At 37.8% G+C, this 19,077-nt stretch overlaps 1 protein-coding gene across 2 annotated transcripts in view; it reads right to left on the bottom strand.

The window, feature by feature from the left end:
* LOC105455758 (disabled homolog 2-interacting protein) overlaps positions 1–19,077 on the bottom strand; it is a 290,985-nt gene that overhangs the window by 157,074 nt on the left and 114,834 nt on the right. For both annotated transcript variants that reach the window (XM_011699316.1, XM_011699317.1), the window contains exon 2: positions 9,021–9,133. In XM_011699316.1, coding sequence (XP_011697618.1) covers positions 9,021–9,133 — 113 coding nt within the window. The remainder of the gene's footprint in view (positions 1–9,020; positions 9,134–19,077) is intronic.

Raw genomic sequence — 19,077 nt, 5'->3', positions numbered from 1 at the left:
ATTTAATGTTCTTAATAATGCAGTCAGCAGTGAATAATATAGCAAAGAGATTACTGGACGGAATCGTTTAATCAACAACGAATGGCACACACGTGACGAATTATTACGAGCGATAAAACGACACAGAATTGAACAAATTTTGACTTACGACGTGGTTCCGTTGCTCTAATATAGTTTGACGTGCAATTCGTAAATTTCGACAAGCTGCGCGAACGTAAATTGACTACCTGAGACATTAAACAACTGCAATCGGTTATGCGGCAATGTTTAATAATTTTCGTTGTGAAACAGATTATGTTAAAAATGAGCTAGTTAAAACCAGGCGTTTCGTCCGTCCATGAATAATGTATGCAGCGTGTTACGTTTCCGTGCGCGCCGTGTGTTCTAAAATTATCCCGTACTACATGCAAATTGCGCATCTGTAATTTTCACAGATTACACAAGTCCACGTTGAGATATACGGTTGAACTTTAAATACATATAGGCACGCGCAAGATACATAGTAACTTATAAAAAGTAGGGACTTTGTAGCTTAATACAGTAAAGCGGAGGTTTTTGTGCGCTCGCCGAAGGAAATTTTCTCTTTTAATTCTAATCCAAATCTCCTTAGGAAGCCCGTTAATCTCGAAGTAATACGATAACGAATCATTTCCTTTTTTGGCGTGTGCTACGAAATCTGTAGATTATCTCTCCTTTTATGCATAAATTCCACTTACTCGCTCCTTTCAGTCCTTCCATATAAAATGTCAAAGCTTTGTAAAGAAAGAGAGAGAGAAAGAGAGAGAGGAAAGAGAAAGAAATTATTACAAAAAAAATATATTATGTAACGTAGAATGAAATGTATCTAATATATCTTGAAATATTATTCCACAGGAATATCCACTCTACATGAAAAAGATTCACATTCTCTTTGATATTTATTCAATTAATTTCTTAATATGACAAGATAAAGTGTCGTTTATTTCGTATTTATTTTACACGTTCTGAAATAATTGTCAATTATTTTAATATTATTGAATTGTTTTGCACATACATGACTTTGTGCAAACGCGAAAGTTGGAAAGTTACGCGAAAGCTACGTAACTCTTTAAGCTTGTTTTACTTCGTAACAATAAACCATCTTGACAGATACCCTCTAACGTTATTACACGCCGAAACAGAGCAATGTAGGGACTGTTATTTTAATCGCGCGACGGAAGACGGGATATGAGAGGATGGTCAATATATATATTTCAGGCACTATCGCGTAATGCCTCAATTACAATTTATAATGAGTTTTCGCCCCCTCCGTTAATTACGGGCGACATCCCCGTCCGAGAATTACTAGGCGACCGGAGTTAAACAAGCTTTCCAGATTTACAAGCCTTTCCTCCGACGGCTCTCTTTCTCTCGCTCCGACCGCCGCGGTCCGGCGAATTTCTCCGGGCTCCGCCCATTCTCAAGGGTGATTCTAGGAGGTAAGAGGAGCTCGGAGGCGATACGAAAGGGCGAAGTCGATTTATTCTAGCGGGGAGTCGAGGAGGTCCTTAGCCCCGAATCCTCCTAGGATCCCTTTCACGAGGTACGCGAGATACGTATAGGGCACGTCTCGGCGTAGTCGACGCGAGGAAACCCGAGAAAAACCCCTCACACCGAAAATACTTCCCACACTCCCGAGCCTGTAAGCTTCCGCTTCGAGAGAAAGAAAAAAAAGGGTCGAACGAGAGTGCAAACGGCGCGCGCCGGTCGATGAAGGACGAGACGCTTTCGACTTCACAGGAAGACGAGATCTCTCTTTCTCGAAGGGGATAGACGACCGGCTGAAACGATTCTGATCCACGAGTGATACCTCGTTGATCAGTTCGTGCGTGTAACGCAAAGATGCCTCGAGGAAACGAAGATCAAAGTATCGCTCGTCAGAGACGATGGCTTTTGTATTATATTCAGCTCATAAGGTGCTTCCTTCTGGGATGCTTCTGGTTGGAATGTCCCGAAAGAAAAATTTAATAACGCGGCATACGAGAAGGCAAACAATTTGTGAGAGAATATTAGCCAAAAAATAAAAAGAAAAAATATCTATGATCGTGGTGAGTTTAGTTCGGGTGTGTTAATAACCATGAGATAAATTTCATTTTTCGAGTTCGTGACGTTAAGACAAAGAGAATTTACAAGTTTATTTAAGAATTCGCTAACAAAGTACAAAGATTAAAAAAATTATTTGCACAATCTGTCTTCTTCGTATAATAAAATGCACCGATAATTAAAAATGTATAATAAAAGAAGCAGCTATTATATAACATTATTACAAAATTATTACCAGGACACTTCATTATATAATGAAGCTTTTGAAAAAAAATAAAGAGCAGTTTGCAAGTATATAAAACTTCCAGAATATAACACTAATTTTCATTTACGCGTATCGCAAAAAATAATTATACAATATGTAATTACACAAATAGTCACTTTATTACATAATAAAGCTTTTAGAAAAAATAAAGAGTAGCTGAAATGTACATAAAATTTTTAGCATGTAACACTAATTTTCAGTTATACGTATCGCGAAAAAATAATTGTACAGGTATGTAATTATACAAATATAATCACTTAATGTTCCGCTAACTCCCCATTTGAATTTTACTTTAATAATATTTTCAGCTAACCTGCAATGTTACAGATAAAATAACATAAAAAAAGGATCATATAAAAATTAAGAATGTCAATTAAGAACAGTTCATTGTCATTTGTTAGGAAATATAACAATTCTATCGAAGATATGTTTGGAAGTCTATGTGTTCATAAAAGGAATAACGCGATGACTGTACTGATTGTGAGATAAGTCAAATACGAAGATATACTCGTACCTACGAATAAGAAACAAAATCAAATAAATCGTGACGAACGATAATAAAGAAATATAAATAAGATCTATGTTGAAAGGAGATATATTTAATCGCGGCTACTTCATTCGTCTCACGTTTAGATGAGAACTCATAAACGAGACAGAAAGGAAAGCGAGAAGTGGGAGGATGGGAAGTAAAAGAGCGAAAAGAGGAGAGTCAGCGACTTAATGCACAAAAGCACCCCGTTGACTTCTCCCCCTCCGCCGGGGACGATTCTATAGACGGGGTTGCATTTTCTCTCTCGCATGCCGTACGTGACATGAACACACGTTAAATTCATAGAATTTGTACAACTCGCCGAGTGAAAACGTGCCGCAGAAAAGGCAAATCGAGACATATTTTCATGCAGGGCATATTACAGACCTGAATTGAACTGATTAATAAGGAATCGTTATAAGTTGGTTATGAGAACTTAGCACGCTCGTACTAGAAGCATAAAGATGATGTATTATATTACCTTTCATAGAATATCTTTTACCTATACGAAAAGGATGAAGAAAATATGTTATACTGAGAAAATTATATAAAATAAATTAAGTATTGATTATATCAAAGAGTTATGGATGAGTATATATCACTCGTGAGATTTACAAGATCCGTAATTTATAAAAGTTGAAGTTTAAAATTAGACTTTCTTTTCTGAATAAATGTATACTCAATTTTTATAATGTGATTCTAAGTAATCACTAAAATAAGTTAGAAAAAATTATATTTAAATAACTACAAACATTACTACAAACATATATACTTTATATAAACGTATACACGAAAATATTTTTTATAAAATTTCTTGAATGGATAACCTAACCTTTTTCTAAAAAAAAGTCATATATATGTTTTTTTTTAGCTAAAAAGTTCGTTTCGTTTTTTGCTAAGAGATGCATTAGTATAAATACAAAAAACAACGAATTTTTCACTTGATCCAATATATATGTTATAAACATATATCACAAAAATATGGATATCTGGTTAATCGTCGCTTCAAAAAATTTCCATGATAGCAGCCATGTAACTGGAAATAGGCGCTTTAGGGGCCTCAGAGAGAGATATGATTGGTCGGCGTAAATGGAAGGCAAGGAAGATGTCCTTGGGTGCATCAAGGGAACCATTATCGAGGGATGAAAGCACAGCGAGGGTGCGCGCTATCTTTCGAGACACCCTGTGCATAATTTATCACCAGACTGGATCAGGTTTGACCGTGCGTATCGAGGAGTTCAACCGCGATGCATAAATCGGAACGAACGAATAATAATAATATGCCATCGTCAGATCTGCAGTTAGGAAAAAAAATGTAAATGCATCTTCCATTACCGGACGAATATTCAAGTGGTGTCATTAAAAGATCGCGAACTTAAAATAACCATCGTGAGAAAGTTTCTTCCTCTACGTAGTCGGTCTTATTAAACTTCCAAAGCTTCATAAAATAAAAAAAAGCAAGTTACATTAAAACTCAGTCCGGTTAAATTAGCCTGATTAAAAATTAATTCGTATCGAGAAAACGTTAATCAAACGAAGTTGCTTATGCGACGCAATACGCCTGAATTATTTGGTAAATTAAGCATGTGCGATACTCTCCTGGTCACCTCACCGTGGCTAATACCCTTTTTTGCGTCCGTTTACCTTAATTTGCGTTATTTACATCTCCTTTGTTTCGTATTTCGCAACGAAGATGTTACGATGATGCGCGATCCTCAGCGAGCGCTTCGTCTTCAACTCATGACCATCAAGTCGGTGCTAATGGATCAAAGCAACAAAATGCTTTGCACTTTGCGAGTCGTTGCGATTCCGGAAGAGGTAAAAGATAAACCGTTATATCGTAAAACGTAACAAAAGCGCAAGAAATCGCGACAAGGTTCCAAGTGTTGTTAAATTCAAGCGACATCTAAAATTAAAGCTGGGATTCCGTAGAGAGCAACTGGTTTCTATTATTCTATCTCCTCTGATACAGAATTAAAAACCCGTTTTAAAAACCCGAATTTTTTATCCGTTTGTTTCAATTGTAATTAGTTACAAGTGATGTCAAATTTGTCTACTTCCATCCATTTATATATACTTCATACATTTATATATACTTTTATTATTTAATATTAGTAAAAATACGTATTTTCTTTTGTCAGATATATGTTTTGTTTCTCATCTTCGTATTTCTTAATGATAAAAACTATATTTCCGTCTTGATGACTTACAATAGAAGAATATTAGCTATAGAATTTCAGTAATTTCGTCCACGAGGCTTCTATTTTTAAGCTTCATTATCCCGGAAGAGAAAAAGATTCGTTTGAGAAAAAAATCCCTCAATGGCCATTAACCTCGTTCCTTCGCTGGCCTCAGCGGCAAATAACGAAGCAGAGTCGTGTTCCTGGATCCCTTGAATGTGATTACACGTAGAAGGAAGGAAAGGACGAAGAGAGAGAGAGAGAGAGAGAGAGAGAGAGAGAGAGAGAGAGAGAAGGTTAGGGCGCTTGTCTTGATTTAGTAATAACAAGGCACGGTAGTAGAGATGTGCGAGTGTCTACATGAAGCTACGTGAAGACGAAGACGAAGACGAAGACGGCGACAGCCGACGGACGGAAGGGAGACTGAAGCGGCACAAGATGAGAAAGCAAGTTCTCAAAGTAAGGAACTGAGTACACGACTAAGGTACTAATCAGAGTCCCGCGTCTGTTTCGCAATATGCTGAAATGCTGGGAAGACTGTTCCTGTAACAGACTATGCTACGCGAGATCTACCGAAATCTTCATGAGCGAGATTATGTGTATAAATGATGATTCTGGCGAGTCGTTAAGTTTAAATTGACATCCATTCTCTTATTTGTCGCATCGCAATAAAGATTTCACCTAGAAAATTCAAGAATAATGTTGAGTACACATCTGTTTTACAGTCAACCGGAAATTTTTCTAAAAAGCAGCTCCTCATATTAAACACTTAATTTAACACGGAGAATATTTTGTCAAATAGATTCAAGAATTTCGCTACACAAAGTAATCAAAGTAGTTTCCCCCCCAAAAAAGATGTGCGAAATGACTCCTATTTTGAATATTTGTCTGACAGATTTTTAATCCCAAAAGAGCAAGACAGCGTAAAATAAATACTGAATCAAATAAATGAGTCAAGAAGTTTAGGTAGAATTAAAAAAAAAAAGATTCTAGAAAATACATTTAATTCATGAAAATTAAATAGCACATAAGAATCGGATTAGGTATAATACATAGAGATTGCGAATAACACTGAGGTAAGATTGAAAAACGAAATATAATTTAAACGATAGAATAATACAGAAATACAGCCTTTGCGAAGACAAGTTCGCTCAACACGACACAGTTCAAATTAACTAATCCGACATCCGACGTCGCCTATCGCGGGAGTTTCTCAAGGGTTAAGGGCCAACTCCGGGGATTTACAGGGACCTCTAACTGTACGAAGCGTTTCAGAGAACGACCCACTGAATGGGATTCGAGTTCCGGTTTCTCGTTATATAGTGACGATGCGGCATGCAGGTACCGTATTTAATGCCAATAACGACGTGCACGCGCGTGCGATCGCGTATTCAGCTCGACTTTTGACTGTCTAACTTCTGCGCTACCGATTCCTACTTGACAAAACCGTCAAGTGCCTTCTATTTGCGAATTTATTTTCTTTTTCGCGATATTAATTTTTTTTAGGGAGTCATTCGGGCTGCTTTCGAGTCACTGTAGATGTGCTTCTGAATTACAAGTAGAACAATACATAAATAGTAATAAAGTGTAAGAGCCGTTTTGGAAAAAACAATGGTTGCGCTAGCTTTGAGATTAAAGTTCTCGCAGCCACCTCAGCGCAATCTCCTTTTTACTCAATCAAACGCGCAAATCCGATTTTTTTCCTCCAAATGCGATTTTTTTCCTCCAGCCGTTTCGTTAAAAGTTTAAAGCGTGATACGAATTACATTCAAATTTAAGAAAGTAAACAGATAATAATCGCTTGTATGTAAAACGGAAATTTATAATTTTAATAATTTATTATTCTTTACCGTCCCGTTCCCTATTTACGAATTTGATGTAATTTTAATTTAATTTGTATTTCTTTGAAATAAATTCCATATCGATATTATTACTAGACTAAACGAAAAGTTCGTTCTGTTTTTTTTTTATAACAAATAGCATTAGTATAAATACAAAAAAAAATTTTCGGAAACTTTAAGTTCAATTTAACATTAAAACAAACCCTATCAATAGGATCTATTAGATATAGCACAATCATTGTGTCATATACATCATATAACATAGTTAAAAATGTCAACATATTTATTGATGAAAATATCGTGCAAACACCTTGTAAATCGTGTCAGCAGTGCCGGGAAAGTCTTGGATCGCGGATGAAAGTAACTCTCGCTGTGTATACCGAAGATGATACGCTTCTCTAAGTAATGGTCGGAGTTCACACTCCGAGGGGGATTACGAGGTGGAAAAAAAGAAACTGAAAGCTCGAAATACGATGGCGGATAGACACAAGGGAATGAAGCGATTCCGAAACACAAAATATCCACCGTCTCGTGCTTGTTATCTTCATTCTTTCCGTCTATTGCTCCGAGTCTCGATTTCGCGGAGCACGAGTTAGCAACATAGAACACGAGATTGGCCAATTGCGAATTAATTAAGCATAAAGTACGGAATTAACGATATCTATCGCGCGCACCATTAAATATGTATTAGTCGTGTAAGTTTCCGGCAACGTAGAATATTTGTTACGCGATAGTGTCATGCAAGAGATTCTATTCGAATCTTTGGCTACTGTAAAGAAAAAGCTTAGCCGCTCGTAAAGTCGCGTAACTTGCAAGTTTAACGCTCTCGTGATAGCTCAGGTGATTTTATGTGTTTGCGTTGCTAGGAGCCAGAAGCCATTTGCGTGTCTTCATGTATTTGCTCTGCCAAGGGCGAAAAGCAATGGATATATTCTTTATATGTTTGCTATTTGCACCGATATCCAGAGAGATAGGATATCCTATCTCTGTTTATGGGATATTTCCTATTTGCAATATTTTAAAATATCATCAGAATCCAATTCGTTGTATTCAAAGTAAGCTTTTTCCTCGGATTTTCGAAAAAATCCGCTGTAACGGACATCGGACAGATGGAAAATTCGACGGTCGCCGTATCGAGTGAAATTAAGCTATAAATATTCGTTACACACGCGAATTACGGAATCGAATTTGTGCCACTCCTGATTCTCTTGATAAAAATTATACGCATAATATTTTGTACTATCATGTGTCTATAAATAAACCGAATGGAACATTGAGCGCTGCGGAGCAGCACGAATCGCTGTGCTGCGACACGTCGCGTCGGTAGGAATCGTTTTTCCTAAACATTGGAATTGAGAATCTGAAAAGTAGCTGCGCGTGTAAGAGGCGATTCCGGATAATCTCCAACATTATTCGCAACGATTCGTGGTTGCGGGCAGAAGTCCGTAGTCTTCAAAGCGTCCACGTGTCCGTTCGTGTCAGTCAATGGAGTATAAACTTTCTAATCGAATTAGAGGTCGGCGCTCCCCTTTGCCGTGGCATTTTACTCAGCGATCAAACAGGTTCTCCGATGTGCCAATTTGAAGGTATTGTAAAGACATTGTAAAGTTATTGCACGTATACAACGGATGTACGGAAGAGCGGGATTCTCAAGAAGAGATTAGTAAATTTTTGAAATTGAAATTATGCAGCTATCAACGAATTTCGCAAGTAACTTCATTGAAATTCGCAGAACTACGGAATAATGCAAAAATTCAATTGCGGTCCTTGATTCCAGAAAATTTAATGCGATTTTGATCTACAAAGTTATGTTCGCGAAAGCTTAACGTCCACATCATAAATATTTAAAATGTATGGAATTAGACAACATTGAAATTTAGAATTAGGTATTTTTCTTTTATAAATATATATTATTCAGAAATTTTTTGATAACACGTTTCATGAGGACCACTGGTATAGTGTCTGAAGAGAAGACAAAACGCGCATTACGGAAAACAAACATGTAACAGCAGCGGTGTAAATCCGTCTCATATGTCTTATGATAGTGTCGCGTGTGCGCGGAGGAGAGAGAGAGCGAGCGAAACAGCCGCGGGATGGATAAATCCAGGGGAATCGGAAAGGCTTTTAGAGAAAAATGTACTCACCGCCATGTCCTCGCTCCTGTAAGCCGTGAGGGTCTGCTCGTCCTGCAGGAGGACGCAGTAACAAGGTTCCCAGCATGCCTCGCTGGCAGCCTCGCCGACGCAGCATTCGGCCTCTGCAAAAGAGAAAGATGGTCCCTCATGAATAACCCAGGCAAATAGACGACGGCACCGACGACACCATTGTGCGTGTCGTCGTCCTACTACGAGAGAGAGAGAGTAAAGTCACCGGTCAGGAGAGTGACTCGCAAGGATAATAGACCGAGCGTAAATTATCCTCCTGGAGGAGGGAAGAGAAAGAGCGCACAGTCAAGAGAAATCATCGGTAATGACCGATCGGACGTGTATATCCTCTCCCGCGGGCGGAGATATCGATTGCCTTTTCCATAATTGCACCGCGTTCAATTGCGGTTATGACTTACAGAAATAACATGCGTTGGAAAAGACGTAATAACGTAACTATCTCACGCGTTGCAAATCGAAGCGTGATAGGAGGGAAAGTATAATAACCTTCTGTTCGCACGATTTCAGAATAGGAAGTGAAAACAGGATAAAGCAATAATTCTAATTAACGCAAAAGCAATCGTCCCAATTCTTACCTTTCCAACGTTAAATATCTTTAAAATTATTAATGCAGTCAAAATATACAAACATAATTAAAGTTACGAATAAAATTTAAAGGAACTTATAACGAAGAATAAAATTCTTCTCTACTTGCTCGCCGGAACTCGAATCAATCTTCGTTTTTAATTGTACATCAGTCAGGAATGATCGATGTCTCTACAGGTTGAAAACAATTGGCATTCCGCGAAGTTTATCTTAGCAGTATCTATATTTGAGCGATAGTTCCGCTACATCCTGTACTCCGGTCATGATTTACGACGTAGGTACATAACTGTCTAAGATTTATGCACAGACGCGTAACAACATTATCCGGAACATTCTTACGTGATGAAGGCAAGAACGCATTACGGTCGGAAACGACCGATGTAATGAGCGAAACGCATCTCTGATAGCTCGGGAGGAATGAATTCTGCCATTAGGAAATTGTCGTTATCGTTCATTACACACGAGCACCCGATCGATACCCTTATACGTAGACACTATTCAAGAGACTTTTCTTGCAGTCATGGCTGTAAGTTGTACATTTACAATACGCAATATACTAATACATGCTTATTTACGGGGGTGCCGCACACGGCATGCTGCTTCCCCGTACGATTCTGAAATAGTTTCAAGAGAAACAATGCCTGTGTTTTTCTCACACGGTGCCGCGAAAAACATTGATTGCGAATCGCGATTGTAATCGGAGTGCAGACAAAGCGTAAGTCGCGGGATATATCAATTTCAGTCTGACGATTGGGATTGTTTTTGCGAGAAACGAAAGAAGGGGTAAAAAAGCGCAAAGGGAGACTGGAGTACAAAGCGACGAATTTAACAGAGTTTTTTTTAATTCAACGATGCTATCGAAAACAGACGCGCAAGTCGCAATTGATATATAATTCGAATAATTTAATGTCGAAATAATGGAACACGAAAAATAAATGTGCAATATTACTTAATTATAATGAGTATATACGGAACGGAGATTCCTGATAGCGTTCGCTTTTTATAAAAAGTAATAGCCTGGAAACGTCTTTGAAGGCATAGTGCTAAGTCATCTCTCCCTACCGTATATTACAGAAAAACCGCGTGAACGTGATCGATATAAAATTATAGGGCACTCTATGGCGCCACCATTTCCTTAGTCTTCTTGCACTTCTAACGTGCTGGGAAATGTAATTTGGCGCAGTCGATTACATCATCCATTATCGAGCACTTGTCCTTATACCACACGAAATCTTATGATCAAGCGTGAGAAAAATTTTTTTAATAAATAAGAAAGATAATTGTTTTTTAGAAACTGTAAAAAAAATATTAAAAATATATTTTGTATTTGTATGTAGAATGTAGTTAGCATAACATATTCATAATGTATAATGTAGTTAGTATAATATAGCAGAATATTTATTACAATAAAATTAAAAGGATTCAGATTGCCTTTATAATTTATAACAAAATTTTAAAAATTCAGATTGTCTTTGTAATTTTATAATTGTCTTAAGCTATTCGCTACACAGTGCGCTTCAAACAATTTTGTTTTATTATTCTTTTCTTTTACTACTTGTATTTTTTAGTTTTTACCACAGTTTTTACTTTTATTATTTCATTTTTATCAGTATGCAAAATTGCATCCGTATAAATTTCTCATCTCAATCTCAAACTTACAATTAACGTTAAAAACCTTTAAAAAAGAACACTTGATGACTATTGAATTCAACACCTTCTACTAATCAAGTTAGCAAATATTAATTTGCCGATTGAAATAATTTGCGGAATGCGATAGGTAAACCGAGCTGATTACAAGAGTATGTTCGTTCAAAACAGTGTGTAAACGAACGATCCGCAGAAATAACGCGAGAAACTGGTTTATGTTTAGAGCTGACCACTAACGGCGGTGAACAAAGATGAAGAGTGGAGATCTGGCATGGCCGATGGTCGCCGTCCGTGCACAATGTAGCCGGCATGTGTTTCTTATGAGTAGAGATGGTAACACGCTGACAATTTTATGACTATTACGCCGGCACGCTCTTCACATTGCGTTTTATTTGTGATAATTTTTAATGACATGCCCGCAAGTCATACCGACATATGATTACATACGGCTGCCATTTTCCGCCGTTCGAATACCATGTTGTGCGCTTCAATTTGTACTACGCCAACCAACGGTATTAGCGGTCTGACGTAAGTATAGATGTCTGTGGCTGAAGAGAACCCCATGCGGCTGACGAGCAGTGCCGCTGTTGATACCGTTGAATTCTGCGGTACACCCGTTTAGACGAACGTAGGCGTTAATTGCAACCATAGCCATGTGTGCACGGATACGTTGTGCAATATGTTAACAATAATATCAAAATTAAAAGATTATAAATCTCTGTCAGGAAAAAAAAGATATGAAAAGTCGATAAAATCTGACAGATGCAAAGTTTTTTATCGACTTTTTATCGAGTAAAACAGTACATTTTTTTCATAATCAATCTTAATCAATAATAATTAATTTTTAATATATACATATATATTATATCTAACTAATTTTTACTAAATTGTATATGACAGATTTTTTATTTCAAATTCACAAAGGCCATCGTAAAATTCCAACAGAGATTCTTGTTCAAATCCTTGACACAAGAAATATTATGGAACTTCAGACACAATGTCATCGCAAAACGTTTTATTTGAATGTAAAACCCAGAGTAGCCAGTGGAACATAAATCGAGCACATCGCTCATTAAATACTACACCCTCTCAATGGCGCACATCATCTTACTTTACTACTCCGCGTCTCTGATTCCGCGAATATTGAAAAATATATCGCGCCGCGCGGAAGCTACCCCTATTCCCGCGGGTACCGTCGCAAAAAGTTCCTAAATGATTAGTCTCGCTTGGCACTAAATTTTTCGTTACTTCCCGCCGCCGCGCTTTTTCCATAATGGACGCCGCCGCTCCATATTCCGCCGCGTGCACGAGATATCGCATTACTTTTATAACCGACGAAATTGTTCGCCCTGCCTCCGAGCACTCGCGGCACTTTACGGTTCTCGCGAAACTTTCGTATCGCTCGCTCCCTCTTTTTTTCCTAAAGTACATCCCTCGCCGGCCACGGCGAAGCTCTTCGTAGTTGGTTTCCCATTACTTGTTTCTCGTCGAATCCCGAAACATACAACGTACAACTGAACGCTCTAGTCAATGTCCAAAACTGCATTTGTGTTGGTAGTTAATAAGCAATTCCGAAATAGTTTTTCGTTGTTATGCGTATAATAATCACTTGCTAATAAAATAATTGTACTAAAGATTCGTTCTAAAAGCGTAACTTATAATTTACATATGTAAAAATAACAAAAAAACAAAATAAGGATTCGTGTTTAAGAATAGTTTATATTTTATTTATAATTTATATTTAAAGATTAGATGTTTAATATAGGTATTTCCTACATTTGTATTAATGAGAAAGAGAGAAAGATTTATAACGATTAATTACTTCCATAAAGGTATTTTATATCTCTATCACGTTCTTTTTCCTTTAGCTATTTCTATGAGTTATTCAATAAGTTTTCTGAATTTCGAGATAAAAATTTGTTAGGATGTACTTTCTTTCTTTACTTTTCACAACGTTAACAGGAAATATCTTGTCCCTTCGGTCGATACATTCGCGTCTTGCCAGAAAATAGAAGTTTCAAGCATCAGATTTCAAGTATCAATTTGATATTTCTGTTATCGAAAATTCTCAAACTTGTCAATACTTTGCTGCGGGAACGGACGGCGGCGTCGCATTTTTACTCGACAAAAATCTTCACATTAAAGACGTCAGAGAGCATTGAAAAGTGAATTTCATAAAATTATATCGCGTTAAATCTTCGGTTGCTCAGTCTACGAATCTCATACGCGAGGTACAAGCATCCAGATAGTTTTTCGACGCGTATCCTCGACGTTCTTATGAATGCGCGTATGCTAAGCCTCGTCGCGAGGCCTCCGGCACGTATATGGCGTACAATGGACAATGCCGCGCCGATATCGTGAGAGGCGATTCAAACCGACGCTCCAGCGATTACGATGACGATTAGGACTTAAACTGCGGCGGAAAGCTTTGCCGCTCTTTGGCGGTTGATCGATCCCGCACCAACGCTCGACGCGTCCTTGAATTCTGAACAATCGATGCGTGCGCTGCGTCGATCGGCTGGGCATGGTGAATGGGCTGCATGGAAAAGCTTTTTATACGCGTGAATTCCAAATGGCAAACGGGCTCCGAATTAAACCTCAAAATATTAAGCCACAGTTTCGCGTATTAATATTTGTAATATCCATCATTTTTCATACGTAAAAGAATTATTTACGTAATAATTAAAATTTTTATGTAAAATAAAAGCATTCGTTCATTTACTATTTAGAAACAAAATATTTGCATCGTACGGTAAAGACATTATTTCTCTGAATGATGGATTTATATGACTTTATAAAAAAATACAAACTTACACAATTTATTGAAAAAAATAAATATTCTGTAAAAATATTTAAAATTCTCAAATTAAACAGATTTTCTTGTATATGTATTACTTGCTAACTTAAGACAGTTAATTAAAGTGAATAATATTTCAGACATATGAACAATTTATAAATATTAATAGTGATTAATAATTTATTCAACAATTCAATATCGTAGCTATCGCGTAATATTAATTAAATTAATGTTTGATCATAATTCGTCTGTTATTATCGAATTTAACGGATCATAATACACGATACGCATTCTAACTTCCTTAACTTTTAAACATCTGTGATATAATTTTTAACGAAATCGATTAAAAAATACGAGCTCTTTAATACTTTTACGAACAAACAATTAGCAAGGAAATGTTTGATAACCTGCACCTCGTCTATTTCGTAACAACCACCACTCTACACAAGAATTCGATTTTATCGACTAAAACATGGAATCACATGGTACAAAGTTTCTCCCGGAAACAATGACGACGACGACGACTAAAAGATACTTCGAAGTTCCGCAAACTTCGAGAGAGTTCCAGCGGAACGAACTATATATCACAAGGGAAGAAGAAGCAGAAGATAACGAAATTCACGAGACACCAGGTAACCGAGCGGGGAAGAAAAAGAAAATGACGAAGAAACCAAGGACGTAGCTACACATCTAGAAATAGAATCAACGATGGACACAAGAGACAATCGGCAACGAGAAACATCTACCGCTCTAACAAGCAGCAAAGGTTTCTTTGTAAATTGTCTGTATAATGTTTGAAACTTATATAAAGGAAACTTCTATCACGGCATTATTTTAATTCGATAATGTAAAAAGAAAACATTTTAGTTTTGCTGTATTAAAAAAAAAGTTAAATAACTGCTAAAAAAATTAAAAACCACTCTATATAAATAATCTACGTAATAAACTCTATCGTTTACATTCTCTTATAATAAAAAGCATCATTTCTAAATAAACTTTCTGAAAACATCCCTTTTAAATTATTGATTCTTTTGTGCAACATTGAATGTCGAGCAATACGTCTCGACTCGCCGAGTCGAAGAATGATTCTCTCGACATATAATAAGGAGCTTTCTACGAGATTTTCCGGTTGACGTCTTCGTACAGAGTAACGTTATAATACATCGCCGTAATGTATTTAAATATATTTATGGCGGCCATAAATGCGAACAACGCAAAATAATATTTATACATCGACATACGTGCTACGAGGTACCGAGATACCGAACTCGGGCATACGACCGTACCCGGGATCTTTTATTCATTTTTCTATCGATAAATGGTAATGGCATCGTAAGATCGATAAAACATTACGTAGCTGCTCTACCTTTTTGTTCGGGAAACTGGCCTCGTAAAATCAATACGACGACGTCGCTTCTGACTTTTATGCCACAATGCAACCGGAAGACGCGAGTGAGTCCGTTCGTCTCTACATTCGCGGAACGTTATGATAACGCGTTACGGATATCGATCAGAGCTTGGTGAACTTTATAGTCTAAAATCTTGGTTATATATGTCGTGCTCATGTATTATGGACGTCGAAATTTTTAGCAAAATTCAATCTCAACATTTAGTGACACTGGCCGCTCATGTTTGACGTTGTAAAACGTATGTCGCGTTATTTTCTAAATATTATTAATATCTCAAGCGGTGTCTACAATGAAACTTATGATATAAGATTTAAGAAAATTGACCAATCACAATCGATTATTCTTCTTACGTGAGATGAATAATCGACTATGATTAGTTAATTTTCTTAAATCTCATTGTAGACGTCGCATCATGTAATGTCTGACTCAACAAATATGTTGTTATTGAGATAGCTTCAGTTGAGTTAAGAGTGACAACATAGAATACTCAACTAAAGCTATTTCGCACGTAGCGCTATTTTATAAATTAATTTTGCTACATCTATTTTTTCTAAGAAAAAACTGAAAGCTATTTTATGTCGATACAATCGATTAGCTACGTCAAATCTCTATTCACACTACGAATCTTATACGTTAACGTAAGTCGTTTTGCTAGCGAGTCTCGAGTATAAAGTTTTACTGTTAAGTACTCTCCGTGCTAGCACCTGATCCTCGCATGACTTTTATTTTGTCGCTTTATCGCGGCATTGTTCCGCGGCCATCGGTATTTCTCCGTCGATCTTTTCTCGCAAAGTCTTCGCGTCTGCATAATCAGCCAATCATGTCGAATGGTCGAATGCCACATCAGCTCCCCGAGAGAAATCGGGAACGAGTAAGATAGTGCGACCAACAGTAACGGAGTCAACCATTTTTCTCGCGGAAAAAAAGAGACGTCGCGTAATAAAATCGGAAATATTCCGCCATCGCCTGTCCTTGAATCAGATTCTACCTTTCTCCTCCGTAGCACGTGCGCTCCGTCGAATTTTTCCTCCGTGTGTGTACGAGCGCGTGGTGATGCACGCGGTGACATTCCCGCGGGACTCGTCCCCCGAGAGAAAGAGAGAGAGAGAGGGACTCTTCGCAATAAATCCCAATTTCTGCGTATTCTATTCCAATCCGTCTATTTTGAATGGGGTCGCTTCATATTCGACGTTCCCACTTCTCCGCCCTTTTCAGGAAAGAGATCACGCCCTTTTTATATGTGGAAAAATTCATATAAGAGGAATATGAAAGGCATATCGATTTCGAATAAATAAAATTTTTATATATGAAAAAAACAATTAATATTACTTCATAAATTACATGTGTAATAAGTAATAATGCACATTTTTATCTGTCAATGATTGCATGTGTTTACAAAAATAATAATCTTTGAATTAATAGAGCCATTAAAGTCTCTCCTTGCAATATCTTTAAAAGTTTTAAATCATGCTTATGTAATCTATGCCAAGTCATTCTGATCATTAGCGATGTTGCTGTCCAACTGTTACTCTATACGATTTCGAATAGATAAAATTACTCGTATTAATCGTACATATAAAAAAACAGTTAATGTTATATAATAAATAACATGTGTAATAAGTAATAATGCATATTTTTATTGGTTAATTATTGCATGTGTTTTACAAAAATAATAATAAATCTCTGGCTTAATGGATCTATTAAAATCTACCATTGTAAAATCTTTAAAAGTTTTAAATTATGCTTGTATAATCTATGCCGAGTCATTCTAATCATTATCAATGTTGCTATCCAACTCTTATTCTTTGTCACCCTTTCTCTCCTTTTACTTCTCGTACCTCTCGTTGTCCTTGAAAGCGTTTTAATTCCGAGAGTGGAACAAATCTTTCTCCGCGTAACTACCTACCCGACGCGAAAAGTGTAAACCGCTTAATTTCACGCTTGACTCTTCCGCTCGTTCGTTAATATTCCATATCCGGCGGAAAGGCCACTGCACGCGTCTCGAGTGCGCGCACGTTTCTACGCTCGTAGTCATATTTGCACGGGGGACCGCGAGGACAGATGAGGGATGATGCCAGGGCAAAGGCGGGTGAGATGGCCTCCTCCGGGCTCGTCACTCTCTCGAGATAAAGCTCGCACGTCCTCACGTGCAAGAGTTACGGAGGAGCAGCAGCGGCATCCACGGGATGGTCGCGCGTGTCGCGACTAGAAAGTAGACGCTTGTGTCCCGCGAACTAGTTAAATCCTCTAAATAAATTAAGAGAACGTCGACGAAATCGCATGCGGTTTTATCACTCGCTTAATGACGCTGAATTCTCCATCGGATGGGATTCGTTTTCTTGGGATTTCTTCCTTCGGGACGCAGTATGCGGTCTCACGCGCGCGACTAATCGCATTTGCATGACGCGATGACGAGTGTGTGCGAAGATACGGGAGAAGGGAACCACGTCAAGTGTCGTCGAAAAGGGGTGGAACGCGAGAGAGGGAGAGAGTGCTCCGAAAGCTCTTGAAACGACGTCGTAAGACTCTAGATGAAAACCTCGGGAGAAAAACGAAGAATGTCAAGTGGGTGTCGCGTGTACCTAACATAACTAATTGCGCGCGTGTGAAGTATCGCGAAACTGAAGTGTCGAAAAATTTTTTACGATTGTACACTGAGAATTTTATACAGATTGCCTTCGAGAATTTTTCGAGGATCGTTAAATTTCATCCTGACAGAAATTTCAAACCGCTTACAAACAATATTAAATAGAGCTTAAATAAAACTTGCTTCGTGAGACACGTTACAACAGTACAGTCGTACAGTAACAAAGACGACGACCGTAAACCTCTCGCGTCACAAGAGTATTCAGGAAAAGACAAAGGGATGACAGGCGAGAAGTCCTCCAGCTTCTCCAGCTCACCGGAAGCAGAAACGTGTCCTCTCTCCGAATCGCGAGAGACAACGAAGCCGCGTGTATCGCGGGCGGAGTCCGCATACATAAGCGCGCATTTCTATCTCGACCCGAGATTATTTCTGCAGTCCTCATTAGGCTCACGTCATGTCCGGATAGTTCATTACTGACGATCTTATCTCTGACCCGTTCTCTCGCAAGAGCTTTTCCTCCCCCGTTCTCTCTCTCTCTCTCTCTCTCTCTCTTCTCTCTCCCTTCACATCTCTCTGTAATCGTTATTTTACACTGTATTGCGTCACAAGCGTCACGATTTTTCGCGCTTCTCTCACGAGAAGATACGCACACGTATACAATCGCGGTATTCCACCCTATTATATTGCTGTTAATTAATAAGTGTGATACACGCGAGCACGCGCCGGAACCAAATAAAACCATCGACAATAACAGTGCTAATGACGAAGCGCGATGCAAGATCAGTGCAAAACTGTATTACAGTCATTAAGTAATTGGGCAGACGCCCAAGTATCCGTACAACGTGTAAATTGCTACTTGTCCGAGAATGAGATTTAAAAGTCGGTCCACAGTTCTATTTGTGTGATACATATTGATATGCAATGGAATCAGTTATAATGCATAAAATCTACAAAATTCGACCACACACATAAATTGTTTTACAATTAATATATTGAGATTTTTCGTTATTT

This window comes from Wasmannia auropunctata, unplaced genomic scaffold (genome assembly GCF_000956235.1).
Source record: "Wasmannia auropunctata unplaced genomic scaffold, wasmannia.A_1.0 LD335844.1, whole genome shotgun sequence".
In the NCBI taxonomy this organism is placed as follows: Eukaryota; Metazoa; Arthropoda; class Insecta; order Hymenoptera; family Formicidae; genus Wasmannia; species Wasmannia auropunctata.
This window is presented reverse-complemented; position numbering and strand designations above follow the sequence as displayed.